The following is a 19,088-nucleotide window of genomic DNA, read 5'->3' as shown; positions in this document are numbered from 1 at the left end:
ACAGACAGATACACGCATGCACAGAATTAAAAATGAAGTTGTAAAGTTTTTAAAAGATTTAAGTTTCTTTTAAAGGTTTATTTTATGTGTATGAGTATCTTGTTTGTGTGTGTGTGTGTGCAGTGTTTTTAAGAGACTTGGCTAAATAATACCATCAAATTTCTTCCTCAGCGTTAACTCAATCGGGTCTAGTCTCCCACGCGACAGGCCCCGCCCCGTCCTCTGCGTGTGCCTGGGCCTTCGGCCATATGCCCCGCCCCCTGGGTACGCATGCGCGTGGTGGGCCGCTGGGCTGAGGTGATGCTCTTGGTTCGGCGCTGCTGGGGTCCGCGGCTGGCGGTAGGGAGGCCTTGCTGCTCGTGTCAGACACAGGCCGGGCTCGGCGGCTCCTCCGGCGGAGACAGCCGGGGATCCCGAGTCCGCAAGAAGCCGCCCTGGAGGGTGTTGTTCCTTGGCACCGACCACTTTGCCCGGGAGACGCTGCGGGCTCTGCACGCCGCCAGGTACCGGGCCGGGGTCCCAGCGACGAGCCGCGATGGCGACCCCCAGGGCGGGGAGGGTCGCGGGGTCTCGGGAAGACGTGCGGTCGGGTGCTGGCTCTACATCTCCTGCGCGAGGGAACCCCGGCTCGGAGAAGCCCCGCCGGAGCCCAAGGCCGTGAGCAGGCCTGCCTAGCCAACATGGGCTGTGACTCCAAAGATCGTCCCTTCCCGGGCTTGCTGCGCTCCAGTCGGTGGCCTCCAGTTCCTTGCCCCTCTGCACACCGTGTTTTCTAGGGCCAAACAGCTTCCGAACGAACCGTTTTCAAACAAATACATTTCTAAGTTAGAACGGTTCCGTATTCATGTAGTAGTTAGATTTGACAAACCGCGTCTGCTGGGGAGAGCGTTATTTGTAATCCAGCTTTTCCTGAAAGTCTGATATGTGCACCGCCCCACTTCCCCCCGGCTTAAGGTTATTTGGTTATTTATTATTCCCTCGTTTCCTGGCGTCTCCCCTCCCCCGGTTCTGTCACCGTCTCTGCCTCCCTACAAATACCTATTTTCCTGGAACTGGAGTGACAGACAGTTGTGTCACTACACACCTGGGTGCTGTAAGGCGAGAACTGACTCCAGCCAGTTAGGCTCTTGCTGCCAAACACATGCTGTAGCACATGCCCGCACTTACACACATATGACACGTGCCGCATAAAAATAATAGTTTATTTTTAATTATTTTTATTTTATGTACATTGGTGTTTTGTCAAGGGTGTTGGGTCCCCTGGAGCTAGAGTTACAGTCAGTTGTGAGCTGCCATGTGGGTGCTGGGAATTGAACCCAGGTCCTTTGGAAGAGCAGTCAGTGCTCTTAACCACTGAGCCGTCCCTCCAACCTCATAAAATTTATTTTTTTAAAAAATTAAATAAAAAACCCTATTTGTTGCTTGTACTAATTTTAATTATTTTAGCCATAAGTGAGTCGTGAGTTTAATTCCAAGAATAGCTTTGTTCTGCATGGAGTCTAGCTGTGAGCTGCTCAATGCTGTCTCGTTTGTCTCTAATCTTCTGATTCAGAGATGATGAAGAGGAAAAGTTAATTGAAAGCCTGGAGGTTGTCACAGTGCCTTCACCATCCCCCAAAGGACTCCCTGTGAAGCAGTATGCTATCCAGTCCCGGCTCCCAGTGTACGAGTGGCCTGATGTGGGATCCGGAGAATACGACGTTGGCGTGGTGGCTTCCTTTGGCCGACTTTTGAGTGAGGCTCTTATTCTTAAGTTTCCCTAGTAAGTTTTATTTATAAGGAAATACAGTGTAGAGGTCATGCCTCTATGAATAGGTCTAGAACCCAAAAGGCCATAATGGAAATTTTTATCCCCCCCCACACACTCTTCTGTTTGTTTTATTATTCTTCCCAGACAGGGTCTCACTCAAGGTAACTCTGGCTGTCCTGGAATTCACTCTGTAGACCAGGCTGGCCTCGAACTCACAGAGATCTGCCTGCCCCTGCTTCCCGAGTATTGGTGGTTTTTTAATTAAATTATTTTGCATAGATATTTTTATTTTATGTGTATGAGTGTTTTGCTTGCATAATATGTGTGTGTGCCCTGTATGAGCCTGGTGTCCAGGGAGGTCAGAAAAGGGTGTCAGATTCTCTGGAACTGGAGTCAGGGATAATTGTGAGCCACTGTAGTGCTGGGAACTAGTTCTCGGGTCCTCTCATCAGGTGCTCTTGACTGCTCGGCTAGTTTTTAATTAAGATTCACTGGTTGCTTATGGTGAGCCTGAACTTACCTAACTTAGTTTTAGGGATGCAAACCTCAAGGTCATGTGCTTCTAACCCTATAGGTTTTATAGTTTTGGTGATACAAGCGTTACGTATTTTGCAGATGATGATTGTTTTGAAACAGGGTCTCAATCTGTGGTACAGACTGGCCTAGAACTCACAGCAGTTCTCCTGCCTCAGCTTTCCAAGTGTTAGGGTTAATATGTGCCACCATACCAGGCTCTTGAAAGTTGAGTGCTGAAAGTGCATGTTAGTTTGGTAGCAGTAACTAATTCCCACACTAATTTCTGCCTTTTCTAACTCAGTGGCATATTGAACGTACATCCCAGTTGCCTCCCGAGGTGGCGTGGTCCCGCCCCGATAATTCATACAGTGCTTCATGGAGACACAATCACTGGCGTAACAGTTATGCAAGTTAGACCCAAAAGGTAGAGCTTATTAACGTGAATTTTGCCATCTGTCTGGGGCCTTGGTGGTTGGGGACTGGTTGGAGTATGCTAACTTGTGTGATTCCCCAGTGATTGTTCTGAATATTCCTAATTTCGAACATAAGCCTAATGTCTTTGAGATTCATACAGTCTCTTTAAAGTCCTTGTAAATTTGTCTTTGGAACTATTAACACTTGGATTTCCTTTTTTTTAAATATCTATTTATTATGTATATAATATTCTGTCTGCGTGTATGCCTGCAGGCCAGAAGAGGGCACCAGATCTCATTACAGATGGTTGTGGGACCTTTGGAAGAGCAGGCAATGCTCTTTTAACGGCTGAGCCATCTCTTCAGCCCCCCTTCTACCCCCCCTTTTTTTTCTTTTTTGGTTTTTCTTTTTTTAAATTTATTTATTATGTATATATAGTGTTCTGCATGCATATCTGCCTGCACTCCAGAAGGGGGCACCATATCGCATTACATGTGATGGTGAGCCACCATGTGGTTGCTGGGAATTGAACTCAGGACCTCTGGAAGAGCAGCCAATGCTCTTAACCACTGAGCCATCTCTCCAGCCCTCTTTTTTTGTTTTTCAAGACAGGGTTTCTCTCTGTAGCCCTGGCTGTCCTGGAACTCACTTTGTAGACTAGGCTGCCCTCAAACTCATAGAGATCCACCTGCTTCTACTTCCCAAATGCTGTGATTAAAGACACGTGCCATCACTGACCAGCTCTAAACACCTGATTTTCTATAAAATGATGTAAATGACAGAAGGATTTGGAGCTTGGTTTTTTTGTGTATATTTGTTTTTTTTTTTTTGTGTGTGTGTGTGTGTTTTTTCCCAGAGAGTTACTCTGTATCCCTGGTTGACCTAGATTAAAAGCGTGTGCACCCACACTCACTCGACCTTGCTTGTGAGGCATTGTCTCAGATATTCCAGGGTGACCTCAAATTGGAATGGCTAACAGTTCGAGTAGTAGCCTGCAATTAGCTCTCTTTGTGCTATGTAGACAAACATATTGTCCTAACAAGTAATAACATTGGCTGCCTTTTTCTTGCTAGGTTTGATATCGGCCCAATTCTCAAGCAGGAAACCATCCCTGTGCCTCCCAAGAGCACATCAAAGGAACTGGAAGCAGTGTTGTCAAAACTCGGTGCCAACATGGTACAGTGTTCGTCCCCCCCCCCCCCCCCCCCGGCTTTTCATGCGTTTAGAAGGCTTTTAAGCAATATGAGGGAAAGAGTGATCTTATGATTTATAATTTTTAAGCTTTATTGGTGGGGGAGGGGACATGGCAGTGGGATGGCTCAGCAGGTAAAGGCGCTTGCCACCAGGCCCAGCAACCTGAGAGAACCGACTACTGAAAGTCCTCTGACCGTCACTTGGTTCACGCTATAAAGAAATAAAATAGCATGAGAAAGTGAGATCAGGACTGAGCTTACGACCAGACATGGTTATATTCACCTGTAACCTCACACTCAGGAGGCTGAGGCAGGAGAATCAGGAGCCCCAGGTTCATCGGGGTAATGAGAATTCTGTTTTAACAACCAGCAGAGTGGTTCCTCTCCCTCATTTCCTAAAAGTTAGCTCAGTATGCAGAATGGGTTCTTAATAAAAGTTTTCCAATAAAATAGGCGATGTTCAGAGGTTCCTCCATCTCAGTGAGGTATTTATTCTTCCCGGGCCTCCTCTCTGCTCTCTTATACATCCCTTGCCTACTTCTCTCACTCAGCTACCAGCCACACCCTAGGAATCTGCACGTTTCCCAGCTTATGGTTAGTATTCCCTGTTCTGGGCATTCCCTTAGAAGTGACTTTTTATGGTGGCTGCCATTTATCAAGACTGTTCTAGATACTCTGTGATTTTTATTTTGCACCCTCCCAACAATCCTCTGAGGTAATTGTTGCTGTCACTCATTTCGCAAACACAATGTTGAGAGGTACAGACACGTTAAAGAGCTTTTCCAGAATGATAGCACCAGGAGGTTATTGGGTAGGATTGGAACATGCTCCCATGAGGCCCCGCTGCCTCACATTGTGAGAGTGGTAGGAGCTCCACGCTAGCTGCCTGATAGATAGCGTGAGCTGTGTGGCCAGGCCAGCTGCAGATCAACGCTGGCAGCAGTTCAGTGCCTGTGTCCACAGAGCAGCTTGGGGTAGCCGTCCATGAGTACAGGTCCTTACAGGTGAAGTCAGTTTGCCACCACTCTCTGCTGGGACAGGTGACTTCATGGCACCGAACTGTGATGTGTCTGCCTTGTTCGGCTGAATATACTCTGTGCTCTCTCTCTCCTTTTGTAGCTTATTTCAGTTTTGAAAAGTTTGCCTGAAAGTCTGAACAACGGAAGGCCACAGCCAGCTGAGGGAGTGACGTATGGTAAGTGAGAGCCACAGACACTCTGCCGTCTTATAAAGGTTTCGTTTGTCATGGTGGTGGCTGAAGGCTCTGACTTCATCGCTGTCTTGTATGTGCTTTCCCGGATAATGGTTGGTGGGCTCTCCCCCTTAGCCTATAGCTAGCTTCATCTTCAACATTTCCCCCAACGTTTTAAGAAGCATGTAGATCCTGTTTGCTCCAAATCTTCCTGTCTGTATATGTAGTGTATATATTTTAAATTCTGATTGCTCACTAGCGGGTATAAATTCATCAGCATGCACTCTTGGAGAGGTGGCTGGAGTTAGGAGCAATGGCTGCTCTTGCAGAGGCTGCAGATTAGACACCCAGCAGCAATATGGCAACTCATAGCCATTGTAACTCTAGTCCCAGGATATCTGATGTCCTTTTCTGACCCGTGTGGCACTACATGGATGTGATCCACAAGAGGCATACATGCAGGCCAAATGCTCATAGGTGTAAAATGAAAATAAAAATTTTTAATCCCTTAAAATGAAGAAGGCATTGAACATGTCCTGGTCGGTAGGTAGTATCCAATATCCAGTCCACACAGGTTTTCCTAAATGTCCAAGAATCGATTTTATATCTGCTTAAAACACACACACACGCACACAAACTAGGATCAAGGAACACATTTTTTTTAACTTTTAAATTTTTATTTTATGTGCATTAGTGTGCATGTATGTCTGTGTGAGGGTGTCAGATCTTAGAGTTACAGACAGCTGTGAGCTGCCATGTGGTGCTGGGAATTGAACTCAGGTCCTCTAGGAGAACAGCCAGCTACTGCTGAGCCATCTCTCCAGCCCCTCCCCCCAGGAACACATTTTTAAGACTGCTTGAATCTTTAGTTTTTGCTAGTATGATCCTAATTAGTTACCAAAACATATACAATTTTTGGTGTGTTTTGAGTTTCTTTTTTTTTTTTTAGTCAGGATCTTACCCAGGATAGCTTAGAAATCACATCCATCCTCCTGCCTCAGCCTCCCAAATGCTGGAATTATAGGCATGTACTACCACACCTAAAAATGTAGTTTTTGAAAAACAAATTTTAATATCAAAATTTAAAATTTTAATATCAAATTTTAATATCAAGGTGTAGCTCCAGAAGAGTGTTTGCATAGTGCTGAAGCCTCAACCAAATCATAACAAAGATTCTTCTGAGTTAAGAAGAGATTGCCTTAGGATTCAGTTGCTGTCAAATGTTTCTTTTTGCTTTGTTGTTTCTGAATTTGGCTTTTTGAGTCATGGTCTCATGGAGCCCAGGCTGGCTATATTGTTCAGGATGACCTTAGATTCCTGCTTCTCCTGCATTTATCCCCCAAGTTATGGACTTACAGGTGCATGGCATCACACTTGGCCTTTTTGTTTATTTAATTAAAAAAATTATTAGTGGTGGCACATGCCTTTAATCCCAACACTTGGGTGACAGAAGCAGGTGGATCTCTGAGTTGGAGGCCAGCCTTGGTCTACGGAGTGAGTTCCAGGGCTCTCAGGGCTGCACAGAGAAACCCTATCCAAAAAACAACAACAATTTACTATCTTTCTGCTTTTAATTAATGCATTTACTTTTTATTGATTTTTGCTCTTGACAATACATCTTTGATACTGCTTCCTTAATTAATTTTTTTTTAAAAAAAGCTCTTTTTATGTGTGTGAACTTTTTGCTGCATGTGTGTATGCGTGCACCACCACATGTGGATAGTGTCAAAAGAGGGTTTTCTGGAACTGGGGTTGCAGATGGTTGTGAGTCGCCCTGTGGATGCTGGGAACCAAAGAGCAACAAATGAGCGCCTGTTCAGGCCCTGCTTTTTTTTTTTTTGTCTTTATCAGCAGAATTTTTGGTTGTGTGGATCTATTGTAATTTATTCGCAGATCCCATTAAGGCTGTGTGAGCTGTTTCCAGTCTTTCATCCAGCAGATGAGACTGAAGTTGAGTGGATCTCCAGTTCAAGGCCAACCTGGGCTATTTAGTAAAACCCTTTCTCAGAAAATGAGTAAATAAATTACTGGAGTCCTTTTACTGTACATGGCTTCTGCGAGTGACGTTGATATTTTTATGTGCTTAGGGAGTATTTGTATGCTTCATATTTCCTTTTCCAAGGAGGAACTTGACTGCTGCCCTTCTTTCTCCATCAGGATTCTCATTTATTCCTTTTCACTTATTAGGAGTATTTTATTTTATTTTCCTTTTTTTATTGGTTTTACTGCGCTATACATTTTTCTCTCCACTCTCCTCTCTTCCTCTCCTTTCCCCTTCTACTTGGGTCTCCCCTGACCCCCATGTTCCCAACTTCCTCAGGAGATTTTGTCTTTTTCTCCTGCCTATTTAGATCCATGTATATAATACTGAAGTTTAGCCTCTGTAATATGGCGTAAAAGTAGACCTGACAACCCCATATGGTAGCAGGTTGTAGGCATATGCCAAAGTTGAGCATTCTCGTCTGCTCGTGATTCAGCCTCACTCTTGTCAGTTCATGAACACGGAACCATGTTCATTCTTGCTCTTTTCTCATCTCTCAGCCCCTAAGGTTTCTGCTGGCACCAGCTGTGTCAAGTGGGAGGAGCAAACCTCAGAGCAAGTACTCAGACTTCACCTCGCCATTGGGGATATAGTGAGTTGAAAGTTTGGATTGTGTTTTTACCATATTGTTTCCTTTCTGGGTATTTTTATTTAGGAGTAAATTTTATAAACTAAACCTAGGAAATTTTCTTAAATGTTAAATTTTAAGTTTTGACAAAGGTCTTGGAATTCACAAAGTGCTTTCAGGTGTACATTCTTCAGTATTTCCTAAGCAGGTTTGATTCCCTGTCATAGACAAGGAGAATAAAAACAAGATAAGGAACTTAGGTGTGGCCAGTTAGTAAGCAGTGAACCTTAAGTGTTGTAACTCCAACTAGTTTATTTTTCTGCTTCTGGTCAGTATTTCATAAAAAGATTTTTGGGGGTTTTTGATATTTTTTTTTTGGTAGAGGGTTGTCTGTTTTATTTTATTTTTTTGAGACAGGGTTTCTCTGTGTAAAATCCTGGCTTTCCTAGAACTCACTTTGTACAAGATTTTATTTTTAATTATGTGTATATGTGTGTTCAGGGTAGGGTGTATGTGTGTATGTACGCACATAGGCATGTGCACGATTGCCATACCTATGGAAGCCAGAAAAGGGTACCAGATCTTCCTAGTGCTGGAGTTTGGGGTGACTGTGAGCCATCCAGCATGGGCACTAGGAGTTAACTGAGTCTGGAGTAAGTAAGAACGGCACTTACTCTTCTTTTTTCTAACATAATTTATTTATTGATTCTTTGGGAATGTCATATCATGCACCCCAGTCTCACTCATTTCCCAGCCCTTCCATGTCTACCCTCAACCCTTGTAGCCTCCCCCACAAAAGAGAAGGAAAAAATTAAAACAGTAATAATAATTTTAAAAAATCCACTTCATTCCTGTCTCGCTCACCTCTCCATCACATATTCAACTGTCGTAGTGGCACTGGGAGCTGTGGTGTATCACGCACATACTCTTTTGCCTAAGCAGCTTTTCTTGCAAATGTTTATTGCAGTGAGTTATTGGTCTGGCTCAAGGCCTCTGGCTTTTGCTACACCATCAATACTGGACCCTCACTGAAACTCCTCTCAGATATCCTGCCACTGTCCTGAACCATGGAGGAGAGCACTTGCTCTTGACTCCAGGCCCAGATTTGCTTGTTTGTTTGGAGATCAGGTCTCACTTTGATCTAGACTGACTTGGAGCTCACTGTGTAGTCTACATTGCCCTCACATTCAGGCATCCTCCTGCATTTTAAACTTCTGAGTTTAATGAGGGTTATAGATAGAAGCCAATACCTGGCTTCTTTGTTTCTTTCCCTTCCTTCCTTCCTTCCTTCCTTCCTTCCTTCCTTCCTTCCTTCCTTCCTTCCTTCCTTCCTTCCTTCCTTTCTTTCTTTGCTATTTGTTTATTTATTTTGAGACAGTTTCACTGTGTAACCCAGACTGGCTTTGAACTCTAGATCCCTCTGTTTCCACACATATACTTAATGTTTTAAAAATTCGGCATCAACGTATAGTCTGAAAATAAGTGAACACAGAGAAACTGAGAGAAATAATTTCCTGTTCTGTTGATTTTTATTAAACTTTCAATCAACAACACGTTGTTTGTTTATATTGTAAATGTGTTAAAGTAGCAAAGATGGCATTTCACGTTGTGGGGAGTGGATTAGCTAATAAATAGTACTACTGGGGTGGCTGGATAGCCCTTGCCAATAGAAGCCGTTTCTTTTTATTTAAGATTTATTTCATTTCTTTATGTGTGTCCTTGTGTGTCTGAGTATATGAGCATGTGTGTACAGGTGCACATGCCCATGCGTGCACAGAGACCAGGAGAGACCATCTGATGCTTTGGAGCTGCAGTTACGGCAGCTTCCTAGGTTTCAGGCTTGTGTGGATACACGTATGCACGTTCGTTCTGGAGTGTGAACTCCCATCCTCATGATTTCACAGCAAGCTCTCCTAACCACTGAGCCATCTCTCTAGTCTTAGATGGAGGCCCAATGACTCTACCTTAATTTGACTTGATTTTATATATATGGCCATTTTGTCTACTTGTACGTCTTTGTACCATATGTGTCCTTGGTGTTCTTGTTGGCTAGAGGAGGGTATTTGATCACCTGGGACTGGAGTTACAGAAAAGCACCCAGTGTTCTTAACCTCTGGTCCTTCTCTCCATTCCACACTTTTTTTTTTAAGATTTATTTATTTATTGTGTATACAGTGTTCTGCCTGCATGTATGCCTGGACACCAGAAGAGGACATCAGATCTCATCATAGATGACTGTGAGCCACCATGTGGTTGCTGGGAATTGAACTCAAGGCCTCTGGAAGTGCAGTCAGTGCTCTTGGCCTCAGAGCCATCTCTCCAGCCCCCATTCCACACTTTTTAAAATATCAAATTGCTTAAGCCCGATGTGGTAGTGCATGACTTTAATCCCAACCCTCAGAAGGCAGAGGCAGGTGGATCTCTGTGAGTTTGAGGCCAGCCTGGTCTACAGAGTGAGTTCCAAGACAGCCAGAGCTGTTACACAGAGAAACCCTGTCTTGAAAAACAAACAAAAAGGTGTTGTAGGAGGCTGCTTGATTGTTCCCGGCTGCCCAGAACCGAAATAATCACACAGAAACCATATTATTTGCAATACTGTTTGGCCAATAACTTAAGCATATTTCTGGCTAACTCATATCTTAAATTAACCCATCTCCATTAATCTGTGTATCGCCACGAGGCTGTGACTTACCAGGTAAGTTCCAGCATCTGTCTCCAGGGGGGCTACGTGGCTTCTCTTGACTCCACCTTCTCTCCCCGCATTCAGTTTAGTTTTCCCCACCTAGCTCCACTCTTTTGCCCTATCATAGGCCAAGGCAGTTTCTTTATTCATTAATCAATAAAAGCAACACATATACAGAAGGACTTCCCATATAATTTCCCCTTTTCTGTTTAAATAAAAAGGACATTTTTAACTTTAACTTAGTAAAAATACGTATAACAAAACAGGTATTAGGCAAGAATTACAGTTAACAATATTTATATCTACTTTAATATTTTATATCTTTTATCATAACTAAAGAAAACTAAACTGCCTATTCTTCAACTCCATCAAAGACCTCAGAAGGATATAATATTACCTAAGTAAAAAATAAGTTCATTGAAAGCAACTTCCAAAACTCTAGAACTGACAGAGACATCTCGCTGCCTGGACAGTCACCCAAAGTTTTTCTGTACCGTTGGAGCATCCAATCTTCAGCCTACAGGTCCATAGCATCTGGCAGACCTTTCCATGAAGCAGGAAATTTGAAAGACTGTTTTGCCTATATTGGCAGTTTGTCAGTCACTTTTTTTCTGTGTCCTACAGAATGTCTCTTTTATGAAGCAGGAACCCAGAAGGACGGTCTCACCTTTAGACAAGTTCAGTAGACATTTCTCTGTGGGTCCTGCATGTCCAGTTCATACAGTATACCATCAAGCAGTCCAGGCAAGAGCAGTTTCTTGCCCAAATGGCTAACAAACTCCATAAGGAGCCTCTTCAATCTTCCTATTGAAGTAATTGGTGCTGCCAGGAAGAGATGTGTCTCATTGTCATGAGAAGTCTTAAATTCTTAAAACATTTTAAATGCCACATTCTGTAGTTTTTGAAAGGTTTGAAGAATGCCTATCCATCTGAAATACATCTCTGTACATCTAGAAAACCTAACATGACTACAAGCTTGACTATTATAGATGATTATCTATTAGCCTTTCTTTCTTTTCTTTCCTTTCTTTCTTTCTTTCTTTCTTTCTTTCTTTCTTTCTTTCTTTCTTTCTTTCTTCAAGAAAGGGTTTCTCTGTAGCTTTGGAGCCTGTCCTGGAACTAGCTCTTATAGACTAGGCTGGCCTCGAACTCAAGAGATCCACCCGCCTCTGCCTCCTGAGTGCTGGGATTAAAGGCATGTGCCACCACTGCCCAGCTAACCTATATTTCTTAATTATACATTACATTTTTAAGTGAGCTATACAAACACAGTACCTTAATCAAGATCAGAAATACATATACACAGTATAACAAAATTGACCTTAAATTTGTTTTTTTTTTTTGGTTTTTTTTTTTTTTTTTTTTTTGGTTTTTCGAGACAGGGTTTCTTGAACTCCCAGAGATCCGCCTGCCTTTGCCTCCCAAGTGCTGGGATTAAAGGCATGCGCCACCATCGCCCGGCTTGACCTTAAACTTGTATCAATAAACCAAGACACATACCAATGCAAAGTATTCATATCTATAGCATATCCCCTTTTAAATGTAAACAAACATTTATAAATAATATTTGGAAATTTGGGTGTAGTTCTCTTCAAACTGCTTCCTGATTTTGTTGGGTGAAGGAATCTTTTGGGGGGGTTCACAGAGACCTTTCAGGTGATCTTGGTCTATCAAACCACATTTGTTTGGAAAGATTCTACAGACTCTCATCCTCTGTAGAAATGGAAGACCCTCTTTTCCAAAGCAACATATCCTTAGATCCAAATTTTGAAGTCAAGATACCATTATGTTGGTTTAACTTTGTAGTCCATACAATGAAATGTCTCTCTGTAGTTAGCTCCTTCACAGTCAAAAAATTCAAAGAAAACACAATAATATACATAATCCAGACTCCCTGTGTATATTCCATGTTTACGTGGCTTATTTTTCTTACTCTATTACTTTTTCTACAAGTTAATATTTATTTTATTATCTTTACTCCTTTAAAATCTATGACTGTACTCTTTTATATTACATTTACTTTCTCTTTACTCTTTTTTCTTCTCTCTCCCAAGCCTATATACATTTTTTAAACACTCTGTCTTGTTTAGAGGTCTTTTATGTCTGAATCTGTCTTTATTGTGTATCTGTAATTATTTTCTGACCAGAAGTGCGTCTTAAAATGCTAAATGCTAGGGCCCTGCCTACTTGCTCTGCCCAGTCCAACATGGTGGATGTCCATTCACTGCCTCTGAGACTGCCGGGTAGGAGCAACTCTCACCACCTCAACTCTGATAACCAACCAGTTGGCACATGCTGCCACCAAGTAACTTGCAGCACGATACCCACAAACCCCATAAAATGCTCGGTCTCCTGAAAGAGCCAGAGTTCATGCAGCCCAGGAAGCCACCATTTCAAAACTGCGCAGCTTTTTTTTCTTACTGCTGAATTAGGAAAACCTCACTTAAAACAGCTGCAGCATGCCGCCAGAAAGCAGAACCCATCTGGAAAAAAGTGCTGCTAAACTTTGTTTTTTAGTGTCTAGAATTTCTTTCCAAGCCCTCTCAGGTTTTATGTGGATTTAGTCAATGTTGGTATGCCAATTTGTCGTAGGAGGCTGTTTGTTCATTCCCAGCTGCTCAGCCCCGAAATAATCACACAGAAACTGTATTAATTAAATCACTGCTTGGCCAATGACTCTAGCATATTCCAAGCAAGCTCTTACATATTAAATTAACCCATTTTTTTTCTTTTTTTTTGGATTTTTCGAGACAGGGTTTCTCCGTAGCTTTTGGTTCCTGTCCTGGAACTAGCTCTTGTAGATCAGGCTGGCGTCAAACTCACAGAGATCTGCCTGCCTCTGCCTCCTGAGTACTGGGATTAAAGGCGTGCGCCACCACCACCCGGCAAATTAACCCATTTTTATTATTTTGTATTTTACCATGAGGCTCATGGCATACTGGCAAGGTTCTGGCTGCAACTCACATCTTTCTCCTGTGGCAGTTCCATGGCTTCTCTTGACTCCGCCTTCTTTCTCCCACATTCAGTTTAGTTTTCCCCTCCTAGCTCTACTCTTTTGCCCTATTACAGGCCAAGGCAGTTTCCTTATTCATTAACCAATAAAAGCAACACATATACAGAAGGACCGCCCATATCAAAAAGGTATATGTTTCTAAAGGTGTCTCTACAAAGCCATTTCTGTATGTGTGTACACGTGTGTCTGCCATGGCATGCATGTGTTGTTCAGAGGACAACTTTCAGAAATCAATTCTCTCTTTCCATCATGAGTGGCCGTCAGACAGGACTCAGGCCATCTGGCTTAATAGCAAATGTCTTCTACTCAGCCAGCCAGCTCTGCAATTTAGAAACTGGCAGCAAGAAGCTGCTGTCTGAAATAGCAAGAAATTAGAAATAATTGAAATGTCTTTTATAAAGGTATTGTAGATAGGATGCTGAACAAATGCTCAGGTGAAAGAGACACACATACACTGACAGCCATGTTTCAGGTCTTTGTGCTAATAACATTTGGTGCAAGGAGAGTAATATGGAGACATACACATCAAACTGTCAGTGCCTTCCTTTTTTTTTTTTTGTTTTTTGTTTTTTGTTTTTTCAAGACAGGGTTTCTCTGTAGCTTTGGAGCCTGTCCTGGAACTAGCTCTTGTAGACGAGGCTGGTCTCAAACTCACAGAAATCGATCTGCCTTTGCCTCCCAAATGCTGGGATTAAAGGCGTGTGCTGCCACCGCCTGCCAGCACTTTCCTCTTGTGGTAAAAATATAAAATCCTATCACTTTCTGAAATTTTAACACAAATATTTTAATTCTTGCCTTCATATTGAGCATAAATTATTTTGGGGGTGGGTTTTTTGGGTTTTGTTTGAGTTTGGTTTTTTGAGACAGGGTTTCTCTGTAGCTTGGATCCTGTCCTGGAACTAGCTCTGTGTAGACCAGGCTAGCCTTGAACTCACAGAGAAACGCCTGCCTCTGCCTCCCAAGTACTGGGATTAGAGTTGTGCCTGGCTGAGCATAAATGTTTAATTGGAAATATTAAGGCTACTTACATAAAACTTGAGATCTTATACATACTGCAGAGACGAAACAGACTGTCATATTCATGCTCTGTTTCAGCAGATTAGCGATTGAGCATCCAGTTCCTCAGAACGTGGAAGAAAGTCAGAGTGAGTTAATATGCAGCAGTGTCAAAAGGCCTTGGGAGCTGAATGCATTCCTTCATGAGTCCTTCATTCCAATTACAGGTTCCATTGCAGACACTCTGGTTGGAGAACATCGTTAAACTTCTGGATCTGGTAGAAGTTAACAACTCCATCCTCACAGGTACTTTTGAATAGCTGGCAAGTTTTCACTACAGTTCATTTAAAACTGTGTCAGGTTTGCCGCTCCACCCATATTTCTAATTTTCCATATTCACTAAACATAAGGATTTGTGTTTTGGTTTTTTAGTGCAGAAGTAATAACACCTCACAGACACTCACAGTCCCTTGTCTTACCCTTTGCAATCATCACATGAACCCTGGAGGCTGGAGCTCTGTGTCCTCTTGCACAGGACTGGAGAGCTGTGGAATGACTTAGTTGATTTCGTGCTGGTGAATATCATAGTGAAAACGTATGGACAGTGCAGCGAGTGCAAAGCATCCCAGCCTGCAGTTCCTTCTGAGGTCCCTCAGCTCTTCTGTCTGTGGGCTGCAGTGGGCACTGTTCTAGCCCAGAGGCAGTGGGAGGACCCATTGTAAGTCTTCGACATCCTGTGAGTTATTCCACTGCTGGGCAGTTCATCTGTCAAAATGACAGTGCTAAACAGATTCAGCACTAAAGGTGATCCTTGGGAGACGGAGCAAAGGACTGTAGCGCCTTATGTGTGGAACATTTCCTTTGGGTCCGTAATGTAGCTAGAGCACCTGGCTCTAGGTTTGGGTTTGCAGAGTTGGGACCTCAGTAAGTATGTCCTTTCCATCATTAGTTCTGCCTCTGAAGATTCTTTTTGTTCATTTTTTAAATTTTGTTATCAGTGCTGGAGATGGAGCCCTGGGTCTTGCAAGTGCCATACCTGTTCTATTCCACTGCCAAGATGTTTTTGATTTTTAGGAAGTACCATGATTTATTTCTCTGTTTCTCTTGTGTGTTTCCCTGTCTCCCCTGTTAGACCCCAAATTAACAGGACAAACTGTGGCTCCAGGGTCAGTGGTATACCACAGACAATCGCAGATGCTGCTGGTTCACTGCAAGGTACGCTGACTCGGCTTCCAGTTACTGTGCTTGTTTTTACTGACTTTGCCATTTCTTTTTCCTTTTCTTTTGAGATGAGGTCTAAGTAGCCTAGGCTAGCCTTCAACTCAATGTGTGGCCTAAAACTGACTCTCCCGCCTCAGCCTCCTGAGTGTTGGTATTGTTGGGCCCTAAAGCCCCACCAAGGAGGAGGTTGCCCCAAGAGACACTCTCAGCACGGTTGATGCAATAGCAAGAGGAATTTTTATTCTGACACAGCAGAGGTCCCTCAGCCTCGAGAGGAGAAGGACACCCGCTTTGTCTATTACAAGCTCTTTTAAAGGAAAAACCACAAAATCAGGGAGGGAGTAGTACAGAATCAAAGGGAAAGTCCAAAAATCATTTGTCAACTATTTTGACTAGTTCATTCAATGGTCAGCTAACTCTACTTGATCAATGTTATGGTGATTACAAGGAGGAACACCTTCAGGTCATCTCACCCCAGTTCCAGGGTCCGGGTCTATTGAAGAAAGACTACAAAGGGGATGGAAAGTACTCAAAGCTCCAGTGCACATGTGGTTTGTTACCAGGGTCCTGGTTCCCAGGAAGCGGGGTGCAGTAATGCTAAGGGCCTGGTTCCCAGGAAAGGGGGTGCAGTAATGCTAAGGTGCCTCAAAGTCTTTCAGTATTAGAGGTATGTACCACCATACCAAGCTTTCCATTTACCATTTGTGGTGGTTTGAATGAGATTGGCCCCCATGAGCTCATATATTTGAATGCTTGGAACTTTTTGAAAGGATTTGAGGGATTAGGAGGGAGTATGTCATGGGGGATGGGCTGTAAGCCTATGTAGGCCCAGAGCTCTCTCTGATTATGGATCAGCTACTTCAGCACCAAGCATTAAATTAAATGCTTTAAGAATTGCATTGGGCCAGGTGGTGGTGGCACACGCCTTTAATCCCAACACTCAGGAGGCAGAGACAGGCAGATCTCTGTGAGTTCGAGCCCAGCCTGGTCTGCAGCGCGAGTTCCAGGACAGGCTCCAAAGCTACACGGAAAAACCCTGTCTTGAAAAAAAAACAACAAAAAAAGGATTACATTGGTTGTGTGGCAGTAGTCGTGTGCAAGCCTTTAATGCCAGCACTCAGGAGGCAGAGACAGGCGGATCTCTAAGTTCAAGGTCAGTCTGATCTACAGAGTGAGTTCCAGGACAGCCAGGACTACACAGACAAACCTTGTCTCAAAAAACCAAGAAAAAAAATTGCATTGGTTATAGAGTCTCTTCACAGCAATAGAACACTGATTAAGACACCAATTTTCTTAAGATTTTACTTAATTAATGACTTACCAGATTAAGCTAATAGGTAGTTTTCTTAAACTGGAATCTCCAGCATAATTTTTGAAATTGATAAATTTTATCATTGCTACCCATAAGAATGGATTTCTGAAAGAGTGATTTTTTTAGTAATTTATTAATAAGCTCCTATTTGATATTAGTTATCAGAGCATCTTCTTGAGTGACCACACGGCCTGAGTCCCACTTTAACCCTCAACAGTTAGCAAGGGTATTGTCCTCATCATGTTCTGTTGCTGTGAGGAAGCACCACAGAAGCAGCTGTTGCTGGGGAACTTGTGAATTTGACTCTTACCATTTGTTACCTTGGAAAAGTCACCCTCCAGCTGCAGACATTCAGACATTGCTTTCTCTCTCTCTCTTCTCTCTCCCTCTCTTTCTTTCTTTTTTATATTTATTTTTATGTGCATTGGTGTTTTGTGTAGGCAGAGACTGTGCATTGGTTTCCTGGCCACCCAGACCCGAATAATCACACAGAACTGTATTAATTACAACACTGTTTGGTCAATGGCTCAAGCATATTTCTAGCTAGCTCTTACAGCTTAAATTAACCCATTTCTATGATGTTACAGACAGTTAATGAGCTGCCCTGTGGATGCTGGGAAATTGATCCTAGGTACTCTGGAAGAGCCTCCCCAGTTCAGGCATTCTTTTTCTAATCTAGTGCTGACATTGAACAGCTAGCACTGACATCTTCTGCCTACCTCTTAGATTATTTGTTTTTAGATTGAAAAAAATATTGTATGAGTATGAGTGCAGGTGCCCATAGAGGCCAGAGTGTTGAATTCCCCCCAGAGCTGGAGTTACATGCAGTTACAGGTAGTGAGCTACCTGATAATGGGTCCTGAGAATCAAACTTGGTCCTTTGAAAGAGCAGTGCACACTCTTAACTGCTGAGCCAGCTCTTGGGCCTTGGTTTGTTATGATTTGATAACTATTCACAGTAAGATAAGTGGACCTACTCAGAAGACTAAAGCACCTTGCAAATAGAACTTTTTATTCTATTCCCTATGTTGAAATAGGTCAGGGCAGTTGTTATTCCTTCACAAGGAACCTTTAGAGACAAGGTATGTTCTTTGCATCTAGTAAAAGCAATGGTTTCTATTATGCTTTGGGGGTTTTGGGGTTTTCTGTTTTGTTTTTTTAAGATGGGGGTCTCACTCTGTATCCCTGGGTTGCCTCAAACTCAGAGATCTGTCTAGCCTGCCTATTTCTCCAGTGCTGGAATTAAAGGCTACACCACCATGCCTGATACATTTTATAAAGTACAGTTTATTTCATTTTCAGGTTTTGCCCCCACTGTCTAGTCACTGTCTGTCCTTTGCCCTTTAGGATAGCTGGATTGGAGTACGATCAGTAATGCTTAAGAAAACACTAACGGCTACTGATTTCTACAATGGATATTTGCATGCGTGGTACCAGAAGAATCCCCATGCTCACCCAAGCCAGTGCAGATTTCAGACTCTCAGACTTCCAACAAAGATGCATCAGAAAACCAAGTTGTTGCTATGCAACAGTGCATTAAGTAGCTAGAAAGAAGATGGGCAAGGACCTATTACACACTTGAATTTAAAAGCTTTATTTATAAGCAACCGACTTTGAAAGTTGGCATCATTTGGAGAAAGCGAAAATGGTTATCAAGACGGTGGACACCATTGGAGAAAGGGAATATGGTTATCAAGATAGTGGACACCATTGGAGAAAGGGAATATGGTTATCAAGATGGTGGATACCATTGGACAAAGGGAAAATGGTTATCAAGATGGTGAATTCTGAGCTTTCCATTTTTTGTGTGTAACAGTTAAAAGCAGCCTTTTCTATGTGAATAATAAAAGAAATTTAATAAAATTTGTATTTATAATGTTCAGCTTAAAGGAGATTCTGTGTTTTGAAGAGCAAAGCAACTAAATGGTATGTCTATAGTCTAAAAGGGTATTTAAAAATGGTGCATGTAGCCAGCAGTGGTGGTGCATGCCTTTAATCTCAGCACTCAGAAAGTAGAGGCCAGCCTGGTCTACAGAGTGAGTTCCAGGACAGCCAGGGCTGCACAGAGAAACTGTCTTCAAAGCAAAACAAGCAAACAAAATGGTGTGTTCAAAGACTGAGGATCTAGCTAAGTAAAGTGCCTGCTTAGCCTGTGTTAAGTTCTAGGTTTGATCCCCACCACCATACAA

The 19,088-nt window shown here is 42.8% G+C and overlaps 1 protein-coding gene across 1 annotated transcript; it reads left to right on the top strand.

The window, feature by feature from the left end:
• The first annotated feature begins 276 nt into the window (after nt 1-276).
• On the top strand, nt 277-18,762 carry Mtfmt (mitochondrial methionyl-tRNA formyltransferase). Its single transcript, XM_075965456.1, has 9 exons — nt 277-503; nt 1,553-1,762; nt 2,568-2,690; nt 3,754-3,856; nt 4,993-5,068; nt 7,607-7,698; nt 14,594-14,672; nt 15,499-15,581; nt 18,247-18,762. The coding sequence occupies exons 1-9, from the start codon at nt 301-303 to the stop codon at nt 18,445-18,447; spliced, it is 1,170 nt and encodes a 389-aa protein (XP_075821571.1). The 5' UTR covers nt 277-300; the 3' UTR covers nt 18,448-18,762.
• Nucleotides 18,763-19,088: the final 326 nt, after the last annotated feature.

This window comes from Microtus pennsylvanicus, chromosome 3 (assembly GCF_037038515.1).
Source record: "Microtus pennsylvanicus isolate mMicPen1 chromosome 3, mMicPen1.hap1, whole genome shotgun sequence".
NCBI lineage: Eukaryota > Metazoa > Chordata > Mammalia > Rodentia > Cricetidae > Microtus > Microtus pennsylvanicus.
The sequence above is the reverse complement of the archived record's forward strand: the minus strand, read 5'-3'. Positions and strand labels throughout refer to the sequence as shown.